General features: G+C 33.3%; 1 protein-coding gene and 1 non-coding gene across 2 annotated transcripts; both read left to right on the top strand.

The window, feature by feature from the left end:
* The first annotated feature begins 4,381 nt into the window (after positions 1 to 4,381).
* On the top strand, positions 4,382 to 9,273 carry LOC104087445 (mannan endo-1,4-beta-mannosidase 2-like). Its single transcript, XM_070181399.1, has 5 exons — positions 4,382 to 5,402; positions 6,296 to 6,493; positions 7,290 to 7,412; positions 8,354 to 8,565; positions 8,694 to 9,273. Exons 1-5 carry the CDS (start codon positions 5,022 to 5,024, stop codon positions 9,100 to 9,102), a joined length of 1,323 nt encoding a protein of 440 aa, XP_070037500.1. The 5' UTR covers positions 4,382 to 5,021; the 3' UTR covers positions 9,103 to 9,273.
* A 9,718-nt stretch (positions 9,274 to 18,991) lies between these two features.
* Positions 18,992 to 19,138, top strand: LOC117274455 (small nucleolar RNA snoR135). Its single transcript, XR_004504552.1, has one exon. It is a non-coding gene; the product is annotated as a small nucleolar RNA snoR135 (small nucleolar RNA).
* Positions 19,139 to 20,523: the final 1,385 nt, after the last annotated feature.

The raw sequence follows: 20,523 nt of genomic DNA on the forward strand, positions 1-20,523 counted from the left end.
ACCAACCCGATAGTATATTTATATAAATTTTAAAAATATTTTATACATATAAATATTTATTGTAATGTAATTTATAAATATTTCTTAAACTTTTTTACAGTTTTATCTTTTAATGTATTATTTCAAGTTTTGACTTAACATTCTTGAATGATAAATAAATTTTAAAGCCCATAATGTAGTAACTCAAACAAAGTTCAAATCAATACTAATGCTAACAAAAGAAATTCAATTCAATACTATGAATGACGATAGTGTCGGATAATTATTTTAGTTTTACATTGGTTTATAATAAAAATGCATAACTAAGTTTATCTTTTTCTTTAGTGCTTAGTTATGTAATTAATATTAGTACTTATTAGCTATATTTATTTTAGCATGACCTATATAGTATTTTTAGATTATGTTAATTTTTATTATGGCTTATTAATTAACAATATTTGTTTTATGTCATTTTATTATTTTATCTTTGTTATTGAATATTTTAGTATAATGCTATGACTTATCTCATATTATTGTGTTAGTTTCTTGGAAAATACATTATATAGTTGAATTTTACTAGGACTTAAGAAATATTTGGAGCACAAGTTACATATTTTATGCTACGAAAACTTTACCGAAAAAAATTCGAAAAACCCGAGATTGAAAAACCCGACTTTGTTGGTTTGGTTTGGTTTATAAATTTAAAAATCCGACACATTGGTTTGGTTTGATAATTGAAAAATTCGAACCAATCCGACCTATGTATACCCCTACATGTAAGTAAAGGATTTTAGATTTAAGGAAAGGCTAAATTATAGGAATATTTAATTTTAACCCTAGTTTAGAGATTGATTTCTTGGCCTTTAGATTTGAAAAATGACATATGTCATTAAATTAGGCTGAAATTAGAGAGATTCTATACAGGAGCGGAGCCGGAGCCGGATCCGGTGCTATTTGTTGGAAATTAAAAAAAAAATTCCTAACTCTATCACGGAGTCGAACTGAGCCATTTTGATCACTCGATTGACCTCCTAAGGAAAGAACAAAATGGAAAAGAATGTGCAAGAGGGGGAATAATGCAAAGGAGAAAAGAGCCAAATGATAGAGCCAGGGTTGCTTGTTTGGATTATGCGGCTCGTTTCTACTCTCTAATTATTTAGATAAAGTAGATTAAAAATATCTTTAGACCTTTATTTTTTGTACGTAATTAAATCAGACTGAGCAATTGAGCAGTTGCTTGATAATTACTGCTTTACTGTCGGTGCCTTTTTCTTTTCTTGTCACAAAAAATACTAGCATGCTACAAGAAAGTTGCCATCCCTTATTTCGGCGTCAAATTTTATGTTAATGAATTTCGTGCACGACTTTTTGCCCCATTATATGTTTTCCAAGCCATATTTCATAACTGAATTAGATCCTCTTATTTTCTGATCGTCTCAAATATTTCGATTTTTTTTGTCAATTGTGAAAATTTTCTTTTTCAATAATCAAACAGCACTTTGTGTATGTTGTTCAAATTATATTTGACTTCTTTCCAAATAGTATTCACTCTATTCTTAAAATTATTCTTATTTTCACTACTAGCGAGTCAAAGTATAAAGTAGTATTGGCTAATATCTAGTTATTTAAATATGAAAAAAGTCACAAGCTTTAGCACTAACTACTTAAAACTTTTATTTTTTTTAAAAAAAAAAAATCGATATACAATTAACTTTTCATACAAATAAATCGATATGAAAAAATCACAATCTGAAATTAATAATTGAGCACAATTTTTCGTTTTTGAAGTTCATAAGAAATGAGGCTAATTAAAAAATGGTAAGGTGGTCTTTGTGGTCAAAATTGTCATATATTTCAAAGCATGATGAAGAAAAGAACAACGTGATTGACTCTTCATATCTAGATTCTAAACTTTATTTGCAATATAAAGAAATGTTCTACACTCACATTTGTTGACCACAACGAAAGAAAAGAAAAAGGGGAAAGAAAAGAGGAACAGTCAATTAGGCACATCATAATCAAAGAATTAAAATAAAGAGGTAAAGTCAGATTCTATTACCAACATTTATTGCCTAAGCTTTAATTTAACAATATCAGACGACATTTCTGCTGCCATGGAATTATTATAATGAAATTGTTGTCGGAGAGTGATGATACTTGAGGTAGCAAGTTGGAGAATAATTAAGCTTTTGTTTGGAAATTGTTTTGAGGTTTTTATATTATAAGTAGTATACTACTTTTAGAAAAGTATATCATTATGTGAAAATCTGGCCAAAAAGGCTAGTAATTTGTGCATTAATTAATGCTGCCCCACATAAAAAAGAGGGAAAAAATAATTAATATTTTTAGGGAATATTATTAACCTTGAGTTAAAAGAACCGATAATGATCAAGCTATGATTAATCCATTTGAACCATAGACAACGTTTGACTACTATGACTGAGGAACCTATTAATTAAGGAATAATCAATTACTTAATTGAGTGTGTTCAAAGTGGAATGAATAACCTTGTGCCAAACTGTTGTTCGAAATCGTTATTTTCCAATTTTTAGTTTAGAGTCTTAGAGACACATTATTTGATTGTTTAGAGTCCGACGGCATTTATATATAGTTGGTAAAATATCCACATTTTGTTCCTTATTGTTCATAATTTGGATTTAGGATAGTGTTTTGACATGTTTAGCTTGGGAAAAACTTCTCACACTCAGTATTTATATCAATTACGTTAATATTATTATTCTATCAACATTAAGAACAAGTTTGAAGTGAGAATGTGTATTAAGTAATTGTGGTTAAGTAATACATAATATTTTATGTAAAGATACATATTTTGTATTTGTTGAATTGGTATACACACAGAATGTGAATACGCTTTTTCCAGTCCTAACTCATTTCTCATTTAAATTCATTCGTTCTTAAAATAAAAATGAAAGGTAAGAAAGAGGAAGAAGAAAAAGACTTTACACTTGTTGTTTTCTAATTATAACCTACAGATTTTGAAGGAATTAAAGAAGAGCTTTAAAGTTAGGATTCCAATAAAAAAAATTCTTAACTTCTTTTCTCCACTATTCATGGACCATTCCGTCCAACTTTTTTTAATTCAAAGTAATAAAAATATCATAAAAGGGTTACTTGAATTGATATCAAATTTCCATAAGACACGCCTAGAAGATGGGCTTGATTGGTGTTAAATGGACGGAACATTCAAATATTAATTTGCTTAATTCGTTGACTACCAACAGCGAAAATGTCTTTGTAAGTACTTTCCTCAATTAACGTAAACAAAATTTATTACGCATATTATAGATCTCGAATATTATACGCTAATAACTAATAAGTCATATTTATTAAAGTACGGAGGCAAAGCAAACTAACGCGGAGAGAAAGCAGTATGTGCTAGTATGGAGCATGTTATTTCACTTTGGCTCTTCTCAGTATTGTTTGTCAGTCTGTGACAATATATCAAAGAAGAAATATATATGTCTTAGATAATCATAAAATTATTATTAGCTGTATTATTATGTAACTTGTCGGTAAAAAACTCGTTACTATTTTGAATAATTTAATCTTTTACTAATTTAAAGTAGTAAATGAAATGTCCCCTAAATTTGGAGGAATTTCTGTTACAGTAAACATAAACATATAGAGTGGATCTACTCCGTACTTTAAATAACTCTACCACTTCTATTATTGCGTAAAATTGATCTAATATTGTCAGTTGCCCCCCAAAAGGTTGATCGATGCACTGAGTTGAATATTTAGTTATTTATCCAAAAGAACTTGGATATTTCCACTAAATATTTTTTTCTCGCTTTTTCAGTGGTGCACCCATATTTTAGAAATCTTACATCCTTCTCTGAGTCCGTCTACTGTAATAAGCCTCACTCTGTTTTATTTTTTTTGTTGTGGACAGAATTGTGTGATATTTGTGCCTGGTAAAAAATAATAAATAACTGTAAAATTAGTTAAAATGTACTCAAGCTATCTATAGCACCAGAATTATAGAAAAAAAACTAAATGAATTAGCTTCATATAATCTTGTGCAGGTCTAATGTAGATTGAAGCTTCGCTAGTTGGAATTTGGCAAGAGAAGGAGTGTAAAAAGAGGAAAGAAAGTACATGAATGATGGAATCAATCATGTGGATTAAAAATGACGAAACTACAAAAAGGATACCCAGTACTCACGTGGGCAATGACAATTTGGAAATCTTAGAAGCCATTTTTGTCAGTTAATTTATCAAAAGTCCAGCAAATAATATGCTAAAGAAAATCTTTAAAAAGTCATACTACTAATTACTGCACAGTATCTTGGTTCTAGTGAAGCTAACCAGTGGAGTAGGCACATGACCAAAGGGGACACCTTATTTTTTTTTATATATATATATATAAAAAAATGAAATTAACATAAAGATGAAAGGCTTAAATCAACAATGGCCCAAAGTTTGGAGTTTTGGTATGACTTGCTCCTTACAATTTTAATATTCAAGAAAAAATAAAAGCCATGAAATCAAGATTTCAGATCTAATTAAGCAAACCACTTTGCATTTTTTTTGAAACCAACATTCCACCTCACTGCCATCTTGTTCTTCTTCATATCATCATTTCCCTTAAGTTTTCTCAATTCTCATGATGTTTTTGACAGGTTTTTGATAGGTTACATTGTTAGGTATACTTTCTTACTTTTTTCTAAATCTATAAATGCCATCACGAGAAATCATTAGAACACATTCAGTTCAACTCCCCCATTCTTGGAACCAAAAAAGGTCCCATTTTTGCAATTCTTGGACTTTGGCTAATCTTGAAGTTATCTCTTTGGTATATTTCCAAAAGGGGATCTGATTATTGTTTGAAATCATTTTTCCCAGGTGGGGTTCCTAAAGATTGGGGAGTTAAAGAGATCTAAGGTATAAAGATCACATTTTTACATTCTATTTTCATCAAATACCTAGATTTGGAGTTCAAAGTTAGCACCTTTGGGGTTTTGTTTTCACTATCACTAGTTACTGTCGGCAGTGTGGTAATTTTTTTCCTGTTAACTGTAATGGTTAAATCATCTATGAGCAGAATGTTAGCAGGAAATGGCTTGTTTTATCCAATAATTGGCTTTGCATCATTTATTGCTTTCCTATATTTGTCCTTTGGGGACTTGTGGGTAAATTACAGTAAAGAAATAAATCTCAGTTTTGTGGAGAGGAATGGGACTCAGTTCTATGTTGATGGTAAAGCTTTTTATGTAAATGGATGGAATTCTTACTGGTTAATGGATCATGCTGCTGATTATAGTACTAGACCAAGAATTAGAACTATGCTTCAAGCTAGTGCAAAGATGGGTCTTACTGTTTGTAGAACTTGGGCTTTCAATGATGGTGGTTACAATGCTCTCCAGATTTCCCCTGGAAAATTTGATGAAAAAGTGTTCAGGGTAAGTAAAATCTTGTTTTTTTGTCTCATTTGGATAGTTATGTACTTCTACTTTAGTGCTAAGCCTTTTTTAGAGCAATTATTACATAATTGTTAGTCAATAATGATCTCTTGTATATATATAGTATGGGCTCTAATTATGACTTATTATTAAATTAAATTCTACAATATGATGTCTTGTAAACTATTGTTCTATGTTGCTCGGACTCTCAAAAAAGTGCCGCTAGGTGCATGTCGGATATTAAAAAAATAGTGCATTTTTGGAGGATCCAACAGGGGTGCGGCAATATTTTGAAGAGTCCGTGCAACATAGCTATATTTAGTTACATATATCTGAAGTCACCTAATCAAAACAAAGATGCCTATACGAATTCAATTCATTATTCTACAATGTTATAGAAAAAAATGTAGAAAGGGCTCTTGCCTCTTCGATAAGAAACAAAACCGCATGTTTTCTTTTTTTTTGGACAAAATATTTCTTTTTTTCTTCGCCCTTTGCATTGAATGAGCGGAACAATTTAGCCTTAAAAGAAAAAAAGTGGGGTGGAATTTAAGTTTCTATTGAATTGAGTAAGATCCTTTTGAATAGAAGATGCCCATGAAAAAGAATTTTTTAGAGGAAGATATTACCAACACGGAAACTGCATCCAATCCGTCGTTTTCCAGTTTCCTTTTGGTTCATCCCCAAACCATTGCCTCCACAAGTCTTCTACTTAATCTAGTAGATTTCATGATTGTACATCTCTTCAGCAATTTTTTCTGGTCCATAGACTGTTGTTAATTTCTGGATCTACTACCTCTCAAGTAGCTTACTCCTAGCGCATGTTGTAAAAATTATCCATACATTTTATCCCTCTGGCTTCTTTTATTTAATATAGAAATCTGTTGCTGCAGGCATTGGATCATGTTATTGCAGAAGCCAGAAGAAATGGGATCAGGCTGATACTCAGCTTGGTTAACAATCTACAAGCTTACGGTGGGAAGACTCAGTATGTAAAGTGGGCATGGGAAGAAGGTGTTGCTTTAAGCTCTTCAAATGATTCGTTCTTCTATGATCCATCCATCCGCCGTTATTTCAAAAATTATGTCAAGGTAATTTTCCCTTGAAATGGGTTTTCCATCGATAACCTTGTGCTTTGCGCTGTGGGTATTTCCAAATGTGGCAATGTTTGTATTTCGTGTGAACACGACACATTACATCCATCTAAAACTTGATCTTTTTCTGTATTAGTCAGCAATAGCCTTTGCCTAAGTTGGAAAAATTATTTATTTCATGAGTTTGAACTGATGTTTCCTATTCGAGACAATATTACAAAGGCCTTAAAAAGCTATTTATTCCATGAGCTTGTACGTCTATTTTCTATTCAAGACATTATTATAGAGACTGTCTATTTATTTGCTTTTGTTTCAAGTAACTCCTGTACTAGGATTTCCAAATTTTGAGTATCTAACTTGAGATAGAGACCTTAAATGAAATAGCTCATATGTAAGATACAAACCTTTTCTTCCCCCCCTCCACTTATTCTGAAGTGGTGAGGTATGGGGATTGAGAAGGCCGTGGAGCTCCTCTGTTTTAGTTTCCTAGGCTGAATAAACATCCAGCACTTTGAAGAAATGTTTATCTTGTGAAAGAAATGAGTTATATCAGTTTTCTGAATTTTATCATCTGCTTTGTTCGTCCCCAGAATGACGCATTTGCTTTCTGATCTAGTATAACACTTGTAATATGTTTTAAGGATTACAAACTAGTTCAAATATTAGACCTTGCCATGAGCTGAGCTTTTTTAGCTCTTTTCTGCACTCACATGCAACATCCTGGCATTGATATCAAAGTTACTCTCTATGCTAAAGTACTGACCTAAATCATCATTCCATTTCATCTTCCCAGACAGTGCTAACAAGGAGGAACATATACACCGGTATAGAGTACAGGGATGATCCGACCATTTTCGCGTGGGAGCTAATTAATGAACCTCGCTGCATGACCGATCCTTCTGGTGATACGCTCCAGGTAACTTCTGCACTTGACCTCATATCAATATTTGAATGTCTGAACAAGAGAGCAGTCTATCACTTAGTGAGAATGTTGTCCGGTTTATCAAGCAACAATTGGTTTTTCGTTGGTCCAATGTCTGCAGTTCAGTAAGATTTTGGTTTAGAACAAGTCATTCAATTATGTCATGACTGAGCTCAAGTACTTCTTGTCCTGAGCTTTTGGGGCCTAATGTTGTTGTTCGTAAATTAGTTACCCCTTCCGTCCCAAGAAGATTGATACCTTTTTGTATTTGGAAATTATTTAATTTAACAAAATCCCCTTACTAATATGACTTATTATGACCCCACTTGATATAAAAACTGATGGTTTATTAGGTGAGAGAAATGTGAAGGGACATGTGGAACTCTTACCATCTCATTTAATTGTTTGTAGTTTTGGTACTCTAAATATAACTAGCATATGTGTCAAAAATGTTCAGTTGTTGCTTGAACTCCATGTCCATTCAAACACTTTATCCAAGATGGGATGAGGGAGTATTTATTACTGTTTATTGGTATACGAATCGTTATTAGTCCGTGGGTCCTCGATGTGTATGAAGGACGTAATTCATTTGGCATTTCTTGTACACTACCTGCATTTCTGATTGCCATCTTAAATATTAGCACACATTTGATTTAATAAAGGAAAAGATTAGTAGCATGACTGCATTATCTTAATCGGTTGTAACGCTTACTGGATTCATTCCCTTTTGGATTTGTTTTAATGGCATGTTGAATTCGGAACATCTGAACATTGCTTCTTCATATTTCATAATTGCATACCATGTAAATTTTCTTCTTTCCTTTTTTCTGTTAAGTAAAAAATGCAGCAAACCAATCTTTGAAAAGTAGACTCCTCTGCTTGCTTACACATTTACGCACGTTGGTATGAATTAATTGCATTATGCCAATTTACAGGACTGGATAGAAGAGATGTCAACATTTGTGAAATCAATTGACAGGAAACATCTGCTCACCGTGGGCCTCGAAGGATTCTATGGTCCTAAAAGTCCCAAAAAATCAATTGCCAATCCAGAAGTTTGGGCTGCTGATCTTGGATCTGATTTTATCCGAAACTCTATACTTTCAACAGTTGATTTTGCCTCCGTACACGTGTATCCAGACCATTGGTAAGCTTTACATTATGCTTAATTTTGTGAATTAGTGATAAATAAGAGAAGAAAAAGGGATAAGGCGTTCAAGTCGTTGAAAAAGGATATATATCATCAAACTTAAAGCCAAGAAAATTTTTCTGTAGGTTTCACCACAAAAATTTTGAAGAGATGTTGAAATTTGCTGCCAAATGGATGCTTTCTCACATAGAAGACGGTGACAGGGAACTGAAAAAGCCAGTCCTGTTTACTGAATTTGGTTTGTCAAATGATAACGAGGATTTTGAACCAGCTCAACGGGATAGATTCCTCAAAATGGTTCTTGATGTTATATACAAGTCTGCAAAGAGAAACAGGTCCGGGGCAGGATCATTCTTCTGGCAATTCCTTGTTGAAAGAATGGAACGGTTCAATGACGAATATGGAATTGTTCCATGGGAGAATCCATCAACATATCGATTAATTACAGATCAATCGTGTAGGCTGGCCAAAGTTCAGGGACTACTGTCAACACAAGTTGAGCATTTAAAGAATTTTTGTGCGGCGAGGAACTAATAAACTTTGTTTTTGTTTTGGAAAAAGAAAGTTTACATATTATTATGAAAATACTCCAGCATTTTTCTTCTGAAATTCGTTCTAAGGTAGGACATGGGTTTATTCATTGTATTTCTCACGTTATAGATATGTACAATTTTCATCAAATGAAACACATGCAGATTGTTCTCACACTGCTACATATATCTGTACTTGAAATGCTGCAAGTCCCCATCACTAAAATCTTTGATGGAAAAAAGAAAAAGGTGCAACAGTAAGAACTAATTCACACTCATGTTTATATCAAATCAATGTGTTAGCGCATAAACTTATGTCACTTAATTATGGTTAACTAATATGTATTCTTATCCCATTAAACCATTTATTTAATAATGAAAAGTTGATGTGATTTAGGGTGTGTTTGGTATGACGAAAAATATTTTTCAGAAAATGTTTTCCCATTTTTCATTGTTTGGTTGCACAAAATAGTTTGAAAAATGTTTTACTAGATATCACATTTTCTTTAAATTGGACGAAAATGACTTCCCTAGAAAAAGTTAGTAAAATATTTTTCAAAAACTCCACCTACTCTCACATCTAACCCCAACCCCTCCCCATTCTCTCGCCTACCCCGCCCCTCCTCTCCAAAAAGGTTTTTTTTTTTCAGATTTTTTTTTTTTTTTTTCGTCACCGCCCACCCGCCCCCTACTCTCACATCTAACTCCAATAGTCCGATGGTGTCGCCAAAACTGGCTACTCAAGACTTCATTTAAGATAGGTAGAAAATTGTTTGAATGGGATATACTGGTCTAAAAGCATAAATATTATTGGAGTACCCACTATGAAAACCATTTCCTTGTACATCCACCAAAAGCTACAAACTTTGACTACTTCGACTTGATGATTATGAGATAGGCGAAGGTCCAAATATACCCTTATATTTTTGAAAATGGTCTAAAAATATCTCTCGTTATACTATTGGGTTATTTATACTTCTGTAGTCATACTTTGGGTTCAAATATACCCCTCATTTAAACAGAGGGACACGTGTCATCGTCATGTTGGCTAATTCTAAATATCTCCTAATTAATTAAAAAAATTTATTACCTATACCCAAAAAATAATTTTTTAAAGCAATTTTTTTTGGTAAAAACTGGAAAAAACTAATTTTTTTTTTTTACTAAAAACTGAAAAAAACGAAAATATTTTTTTTCCAGTGTTTACAAAAAATCTGCTTTAAAAAAACTGAATTTTGTAAAAACTGGAAGAAAAAAAACTGAAAAGCAATTTTCTAAAGCAATATTTTTGTAAAAACTTGAAAAAACTGAATGTTTTTTTACTAAAAACTGAGAAAATCAAAAATATTTTTTTCTAGTTTTTAGAAAAATATTGCTTTAAAAAAACTAAAAAATAATTTTTAAAGCAATTGTTTTTGTAAAAACTAAAAAATAAAACTGAAAAGTAATTTTCTAAAGCAATATTTTTGTAAAAACTGAAAAAACAAATATTTTCTTTTTTTTCAATTTTTAGTTAAAAAAATCAGTTTTTTCCGGTTTTTAATTGCTTTAGAAAATTATTTTTCAGTTTTTTTTCTGGTTTTTACAAAAACATTGTTTTAGAAAATATTTTTCAGTTTTTTTAAAGGAAAAAAAAATATTTTCGTTGTTTTCAGTTTTTAGTAAAAAAAAAAATTGCTTTAGAAAATTGCTTTTCGGGTATGGGTAATGGGTCATTTTAATTAATTAGGAGATATTTAGAATTGGCCAACAGGACGATGACACGTGTCCCTTCGTTTAAATGAGGGGTATATTTGAACCCAAAGTATGACTGCAGGGGTATAAATAATCCAATAGTATAACGAGGGGTATTTTTAAATCATTTTCGAAAGTACAGAGTATATTTGGACCTTCGCGGTTTTGAGATTTATTCAGTTTTAAAAAGGAAACAGAATAAAGTTTAGTTGTGAACTTCTTGATCACACTATAAGCACCATTAGTTGCGTGTAATTGTTTAATTCAATGGGCTTTTGCTTGCTGCACTTCTCTGGTAAAGCTCTAGAATTTGTGAGACTTTTGATGTGTTTGGTAGGGAGAAAAATATTTTGGGAAAATTATGCGACCATTCAAATATTTATACTGTATTTTCAGTAAATTTATCATTCGTAATTGTATTTGAATTTTATGAAAAATTCATGAAAGAAGAGAATAATTCTTTTGAATTGAAACAAGAGAACAACAAACTCTCATAGCTCAATTGGTTAGAGCCTTTGCTTAGCTAGAATTGTCTTGAGTTCAAATCTCAACAAGAACATATTATTTTCATATACTTTACTTTAGTTGTATTCATTGCACGAACAAATAATACTGATTGTATCCTTTATATATACCCTTATATAGTAGCTACAAATGTTAATTATGCAAATTGTAGTTATTAGACTCTAAACTATAGTGATTTTTCAATTTTTCCATATATAATTGGCTTAAATATTTTTAAAAATATTTTCTTCATACCAAACACCCCCTTTATTGTCCTAGTAGTCCATTCTTCTCATATTCATTCAATGTTGTTTTATACAATGAGGTGATAATCGGGCTTGTGAATTGCTTGCTCAATGAAGCCTCTAACAAAAGGAATTCTCTTCTCGAGAGCAAACAAATGTATACATAGGTCGAGTTGGTTCCAATTTTTCAATTACCAAATCAATTATGTTGGGTTTTTAAATCTTTAAACCAAATCAAACCAACAAAAATCGAGATTTTCAATCTCGGTTTTGCTCGAATTTTTTCGGTTTTCTCGAGGTTTTCAGATTTTTTTCCATTAAAATCTTCATAATATAAAATATATAACTTGTACTCCAATATTTCGTTGGTCCTAGTAGTATAAAACTATATAAGATGTTAATCAAGAAAATAACATAAAAATAATGTGAGATGAGTCATGACATTATACTAAAATAGTCAACAATTCGTAGCTATATTTGAATTTTATGGAAAATTAATGAAATAAGAGAACAATTCTTTTGAACTGAAATAAGAGAGCAACAAGCTCTCATAAGTCAATTGGTTAGAGCCTTTGCTTAGCTAGCAAAGGTCTTGAGTTCAAATCTCAACAAGAACATTTTATTTTCCTGTATTTTTATATTTCGCCTTAGTTGTATTCGTTGCGCGAACAAATACAAGTCGATACATGGGGGTGATTGAAGACTGAAGACAACTATTTCATTTGTCACCAGGAAGAATAATGCTCATAAAGATGTGATAAATGATCTTCTCCCGGTAGCATTCAATAGAGAATATTCATAGTATTAAGAGCAGTTACCCATTACAAGGAATTTGACATTTATGTTCACTGTTACATCTTCATCAATTCCCCTCATAATTAACACTAAAGAAGGGCACGACCCTAGGACCTTCTTCATTGCTATAAATAGTGAGCTTAGTTGTCATTGTAAGGGACAAGACTTTTTTTTGGCAAACTTACACTATATTTTATACAAAGCTCAATCCAATCTTAACTTATGATTTCTCGATTCTTTTGTTGTGCCCGGAAATCTTATTCCCGAAATTGTTGCTTCTGCTATTTTGTCTATATCTTAAGGCTAAGTATTGCGTAACTCTTCAATTATTTATTTATTTCAGAATCAAATTAATTAACTTATCTAGAAATTATGTATAAATTCAACTGTATCATTTTACATGTAAACAGTTTGGCACCCGTCGTGGGGACTAGATAGTCGTGTAATTAAATTGATTGCCTTTTTTACTAACGTGTTTTGATCGTTTTTGTCTTAGAAAAATCATAAGAAATGGCAGATAACACTGTTAACGACATGTTCAACCCCGAGATTCGATGGGATCATCCTCATTCTAAGGACTCAATCAGCGACAACCATAACGAAGGGAGTGACTGATCTCGTCCAAGTCACACCTCTACTTGAGGTTATGAAATGGTCGATACAATAGTAATACCCAATAGAGAGTCGGGGTCGAATTCCACAGGGAACTATATGAATGAGATTTAGAAGTATATATTATGGTGAATGAGCTTGAACTATCTTAAATTACACTTTCACAAGATTTGGTTGATTCTAGATCTAGTTTAAACTAAGATTGCAAGATAAATAATTAAAACTAAGAAATTATTTTTATTGTTGCTTTCAAATAGTGTAAAAGGTCTAGGACTATGACCTTCACCTAGGTGTTTGCCTAATGGGTTGTAAACTGTAAAGCTTGTTTCGTTGGTCGGGGTGTATTATAGCTATCAACACTCAAGTACCCACTTAATACCTCTCGGTAAGATAGTGATTTTTGACAATTTGACTTTCAAGTCCAAATGAGTATTGAACAAAATAATTGATAAAATGCTCAAATCGGATTTTACTATCTCTAGGTTCAACCCTTTAATTGGGACTATCAATCTCTTGATTTTATCTCAAACTCTTGTTAGTCAAGTTTTCCTAAACTAAGTCTTTCTTTCTCAAGAACAGACTAAGTCAAATAGGTATGAACTAATGTTTGCAACTATTAGTTCTACAATCAAAAGTAAGAACAAGGCTAAATAATAAACTCTCAACCATAAACAAGCCATAAATAAAATACCCATTAGGTTTACACACTAGGGTTGGGTCACAACCCTAGTTAGAAATCTAGCTACTCATAATGGGTATAGAAGAAAATAAAGAAGAAAAGATGATAAAACTTATATTGCAAGATTAAAAGATAAAAATCCAATGTTAAATCACTAAAGTAAGCTAAAGTTGCCTAAAGAGGCAAGTAAAAATGACTATAGGACTTTCAATATCCAAAACTTGCCCTAATTTCGTGAAAGTAGTCTATTCATATAAAGCTGGAATTTTCGGATAAAATTGCCCTTTCGGAGGTTCTGCGGCTGCACAATTATATGTGCGGTCCGCACTTCTCTTCAGATCTTGACAAGATTTGACTCTGCGACCGCACAATTCTAGATTGCGACCTCATCTCTCATATTCTGCGGTCCGTACAATTCTGAGTGCGGCCGCACTGGGCTCTTCTGCGGACCGCACATTTCCTGAGTGCGGTCACATAGCTGTTTCTGCGGTCGCACAATTATTGTGCGGTCCGCATTTCTTCTTGAGCTTGAAATGAAACTCTATGAACGTTGGCCCTTACGTAGCTTCTGTGGCTGCACAATAATTGTGTGGTCCGCACTTTGCACTAGGGCTCTGTTGATTTTCCTTCACATTCTGCGGCCGCATATAGAAATATGCGGTCCGCACTTCAGCTTTTGTGCCTGATTTTTGTCCTTGTTCAGATCACTCCTCCTTGAGTTGGATTTCATCGTAGTGGCTCATTTTTCAATACTCCTGCAGGTATGCATATTTCATCAGTTTTCGGGAATACAATTAGACACTTTTGGACTAAAACGAAATCTAAAATGCGCTAATAAGTAGTCAAAATTCGCACTTATCAGTGACGCTATACTAGTGCATGACAGACAGTATCCTCGATATGTTCGGGGGACCACTCTCGATGACGTTGATGAAGAGCATGTCGTCGACGCAATAAGGGTCTTGCAAGATCAAGAAGCAATCATTCTAGGCCACAAGTTATGACAGAGTTGAAGCAGGCGCTGTCAGGAGCTTCAAATAATGCAAACATACGAGATTCGATCCCTCCCAGGATTCCCACGAATCTAACAATGCGGAGGATCGACACTTCATCATTTTTATTCTTCAAGTCCAATGCACCAAAGGGTGTCACACTCACAACTTCAAACGGGCCACTCCATTTAGACTTCAACTTTTTCGGAAACATTCGTAACCGAGAATTAAACAATAACACAAGATCAACTTCTTTAAACTCCTTGTTCCGAATGTACTTGTCATGGAGGTGCTTCATCTTCTCCTTGTATAAGGATGAACTTGTATATGCATGGTACCGAAATTCATCTAGCTCATTCAATTGTGCCACCCTTAAGTTGGAGGCGACATCCCACTCAAGATTTAGCTTCTTCAAAGCCCACATGGCTTTGTGCTCAAGTTCCACCGGAAGGTGACAAGCTTTTCCAAACACTAACCGGTATAGAGACATCCCAATCGGTGTTTTGTAAGCCTTCCTATAAGCCCATAAAGCATCATCAAATTTCTTTGACCAATCCGTCCGGTTGGCATTCACTGTTTTTGACAAAATACTCTTGATCTCCCGGTTGGAGACTTCCACTTGTCCGCTTTCTTGAGGGTGATAGGGGGTCGTGACTTTGTGAGTGACACCATACTTTTCTAAGTAAGGTATCAAAAGCTTTGTTGCAAAATGCGACCCCCATCGCTTATAATGGCTCGCGGAGTACCAAACCTTGTGAAGATGTTCTTTTTCAAAAATGCCACCACACTTCTAGCTTCGTTGTTGGATAGAGCAACAACCTCAACCCATTTTGACACATAATTCACAGCTACCAAAATGTAGGTATTCCCACAAGAGCTTACAAATGGTCCCATGAAATCAATACCCCTCACATAAAAAATATCAATTTCCAAGATGGTGGTGAGGGGCATCTCATTTTTCTTTGAAATCCCACCGGCCATTTGACATTCATCACAACGCTTGACTAGATCACTTGCGTCCTTATCGAGAGTAGGCTAATAAAATCTACAACTCAACACTTTGGCTGCCGTTCTTTCTCCCCCATTGTGACCACTGTAGGATGAATAATAACAAGCCCCAAGGATTTCAACTTGTTCCTCCTCCGGCACATATCTTCTAATCACGCCATCGGTACAAATCCGAAAGAGGTACGGTTCATCCCAATAATAGTTTTGACAATCCCGTCTGAGCTTCTTCCTTTGATTTGAAGATAACTCATCAGGGATGATACCACTCACAAGAAAATTTGCTAGATCCGTGAACCATGGAACCTCTTTCATTGAAATGGCTAAGAGTTTCTCATCGGGGAAGGAGTCATTGATTTCAAGGCTATCATGCAACCTCCCCTCCTCCTCCAAGCGAGACAAGTGGTCCGCCACTTGGTTTTCACTGCCTTTGCGGTCTTGGATGTCTAGATCGAACTCTTGCAATAAAAGCACCCATCTCATTAACTGAGCCTTTGAATCTTTCTTGCTCATAAGGTATCGAAGTGCCGCATGATCCGTGTGGACAATCACCTTTGTACCCATCAAGTATGGGCAAAACTTCTCCATAGCAAAAATAATAGCAAGGAGCTCTTTTTCGGTCACAGTGTAATTGACTTGGGCATCATTCATGGTCTTACTAGCATAGTAGACCGGATGAAAGATCTTGTTGACACGTTTCCCCAAAACTACTCTGACTGCCACATCAGTAGCGTCACACATGAGTTCAAAAGGCAAGCTCCAATTCGGGGCGGTGATAATATAAGTAGTTGTCAGTTTGAACTTGAGCAATTCAAATGCCTTCATGCAATCCTCATTGAAATGGAATTTGGCATCTTTCTCCAAAATCTTACACAAGGGGTTCACCGCTTTGGAAAAATCCTTGATAAAACGTCGGTAGAACCCCGCATGACCCAAGAAACTCCTCACTCCCTTCACGGATGTTGGAGGTGGAAGTTTAGAAATCACCTTTATTTTTGCCTTGTCGACCTCAATGCCATTCTTTGAAATTTTGTGGCTAAGGACAATGCCTTCCTCAACCATGAAATGACAATTCTCCCAATTCAACACCAAGTTCGTCTCTTCATATCTTACCAAGACCTTATCCAAATTTTTCAAGCAATCATCAAAAGAATTCCCGACCACCGAAAAGTCATCCATGAATATTTCAAGGAAATTATCCACCATGTCCGTGAAGATAGCCATCATACATCTTTAAAAAGTCGTCGGTGCATTGCATAACCCAAATAACATTCACGAGAATGCGAAAGTACCATAAGGACATGTGAAAGTAGTCTTCTTTTGATCCTCCGGGGCAATAAGAATTTGATTATAGTCGGAATACCCATCAAGGAAACAATAGAAAACACGGCCGGCCAAATTATCAAGCATTTGATCTAGGAAGGGATGTGGGAAATGATACTTCCTTGTGACTTTGTTGAGCTTGCGATAGTCCATATACACTCTCCACCCGGTCACTATTCTTGTAGGAATCAACTCGTTCTTGTCATTGGTAACCACCGCCATGCCCCTTTTCTTTGGGACACATTGCACCAGAGAGGTCCACGAACTATCAAAAATGGGAGCCTTCAGAGGAAATTATAGTAATTCTCGCCAAAAGAGTGTTTCTACCAACTTTCCGGTAACACAAAGTTATGTCACCGAAAAGCAGGGGGACTATCTGTATTGGGTAAAATATGTTATGACACATAGTCGTCCGAGAAAGGGATACGTGAAACCCAAGACAAAGGGATGACTGAAAACAACTGTTTCGTTTGTCACCGAGAAGAATAATGCTCATAAAGATGTGGTAAATGCTCTTCTGCCGATAGCATCTAATAGAGAATATTCATAGCATTAAGGGCAGTTACCTGTTATAAGAAATCTGATATTTATGTTCACCGTTACATCTTCATTAGTGCCCCTCATAATTGACATTAACTAAGGGCACGACCCTAGGACCTTCTTCATAGCTATAAATAGTGAGCTCAGTTGTCATTGTAAGGGACACGAATTTTCTGGCAAACTTACACTATATTTTATACAAAACTCAATCCAACCTTATCTTCTGATTTCTCGATTCTTTTGTTGTTGTACCCGGAAACCTTGTTCCCGAAAATATTGTTCCCAAAATTGTTGCTTCTCCTGTTTCGTATATATGTTAAGGCTATGTATTGCGTAACTCTTCAATTATTTATTTATTTCAGATCAAATTAATTCACTTATCTATAAGCCACGTATAAATTCAACTGTACTGTTTTACAGGTAATATTCGTTGCGCGTTTGAATACAAGTTATGCAAATTATAAATTTTTCTCCCGTTAATCTTCATAATATAAAATATATAACTTGTATTCCAATATTTCGTTGGTCCTAGTAGGATAAAACTATATACGATGTTAACCAAGAAAATAACACAAAAATAATGTGAGATAAGTCATGACATTATATTAAAATATTCAACAATAAAGAAAATAAAATCGCATAAGATAAATATTGCAAATTAATAAATCATAATGAAAATAAACATTATCTAAAAGTACGAAGTCATGCTAAAATAAGTACGACAATAAGTACAAAGTATTAATTACATGACTAAACAATGAAAAAATAAGTTATGCATTTTTACTGTCTAAACCAATGTCAGCATTAGTATTGATTTGATTTTGCTTTGGCCTTTATTTGAGTTGCTAGCTTTTATGGGATATAAAATATATTTGACCATTCAAAAATTATAAGTACAAGCTTGAAATAATACGTTAAAAAAGAGAACTATAAAAAGATTAAAAAATATTTATAAATTATACTACAATAAATATTTTTAAAATTTATATACATGTAATATCAGGTTGATTTGATTTTAATTTAATTTTTGTAAGTTAATATCAAATCAAATCAAATCAAACCAAACCAATTATGATCATATTTTTTACCAACACCAAATCAAATTATGAAATAACGATCAATATTTTAAAAGACATTTTCGGGGTGATGGTGTGGGGCGAAAGTCTCAGGCTTACGACCAACAATTCGGCTGTTTTTAATCACCACGGCTTTACATTATAATTGGAAGGGTAATTTGGTAATAGTACATTGTGGTTGAGCGCTAAAACCCTAATCCCTTTCCTTCCCTTCGCTATATAAACATGCTTTACCCCCTTTCTCTCAAGCCAGTACTTCATTTCTCCGAATATCGTCAATGCTCTTGAGATTTGAGGGATTTGTGAAAAAAGCCTCAGTTAATTGCATTATTGTTTTATTTTCTTAATTTTTTCTTCTTCTTTATAAATTTTTAGATTTAATTGGAAAAAAGCAGGGATTGTGTGTATCGACGTTGTGCTAAGAATAATGCACTTTGATCGAAAGTGTTCTCTGCAACATTTATTATGGGGAAGATGGGCAGTTGTGTTTCATCTATTTCACTGGAAATTTTCAACAATCATTTTCCCCACATTTTTGTTTTCAATTTTCTTCATTTCTGTATTTCATTTATTTTCTTTTCTATCAAAAATCTAGCATTAGCAATATTGAAATATCCTTTTGGAGAGTCCTGTCATGGTAAAACGAGGGCTAAAATGGTTACTCATCAGTAAAGGTAGATGTAGTGTGTATTAGGGGTTCAATTTTGAAATAAATTACATTTAAACCGATAATTATATAACAGGTTAAATGACAAAATCTAAAAAATTGAGTTGATCAAATTAAAATTCCGGATCTGTCTTTGTACCTTAGGCCTTGAGTATGAGGACGGATCACTCATAAGCCTTTATGTTTGTTAAATGAGGTTACTTTTGATATTAGAGTTTCCTTTTAGTCCAAACCGGAGCTAAAATTTAACGGAATGACCAACCCACTTGAAAAGAAAAGGAAAAAGGAATGACCATCCCACTTGCAGCTTGGTCAAGCACACACCCTTCGTATTTTATACCGTATATATAAGTTAAATATTAGTACTTTATATGATTTCTTTTTTAATCTAATTTTTTTAATAAAATAACTCTTTAAACTTAAAATTTGTGTAGAAATAAACAATTAATCTAAAAGTAATTTTTTAACAATTAGTCAAGCTCTACAAAAATATCTTCAGCAAAAATTCTCTACAAACTACAAATCATTTATTAGTAAAATTTCTAATGTTGTTTTTTCGTTATTTTATTTTTGATTTATAAAATTATAGTTTTATTATAATTTTTTTAATTGTTTAGTTAAATATTGTGTAATTTTATTTAAAAATTTTGGTACACCACCATTCATCGACAACAAAAATTATTGATTTATTTAAAGTTTGAATAACCTTGACGGAATTCTTGGTCATGCCACTGACTTCCCACTGTATTGGGTCCGGAGAAGGGCCGGACCACAAAGATTATTTTTGCAAAAGATTATTTCTACTGCTTGAATGTGTGATCATGTGATAGCAATTTTATCAGTTATGCCAAAATTTCGTTTCTTTTAAATTCGAAAATGAAATACAACATATTTCTTAGATCTTATGCACCTTGTCATGGGACACCGGTTTATTAAAAGTTTTTACTAAATATATATAGAAAAAATAAAGATATTGAAGATAAATATAAAAAAATACTATTATTTGTTTATTTCTTTAAATTGTGATACCGCTTATAAAATATATAAGTTTATGCGTTCCTTTAGTTTTTCCTAAAACTTTAGAGATTTTTTCTACAACTATAGAGATCAGAGTCTATTAAAAACCTCCCTCAAGCTAATGACACCATGACAACCTCCCTCAAGCTAATGACACCATGACAGACATCAATTTTTTGGCACAAAATGGTCAAAAATACCCTTAAACTATTTAAAATAACTCAAAAATATACTTC

The sequence above is a fragment of the Nicotiana tomentosiformis genome, chromosome 7 (genome assembly GCF_000390325.3).
Source record: "Nicotiana tomentosiformis chromosome 7, ASM39032v3, whole genome shotgun sequence".
In the NCBI taxonomy this organism is placed as follows: domain Eukaryota; kingdom Viridiplantae; phylum Streptophyta; class Magnoliopsida; order Solanales; family Solanaceae; genus Nicotiana; species Nicotiana tomentosiformis.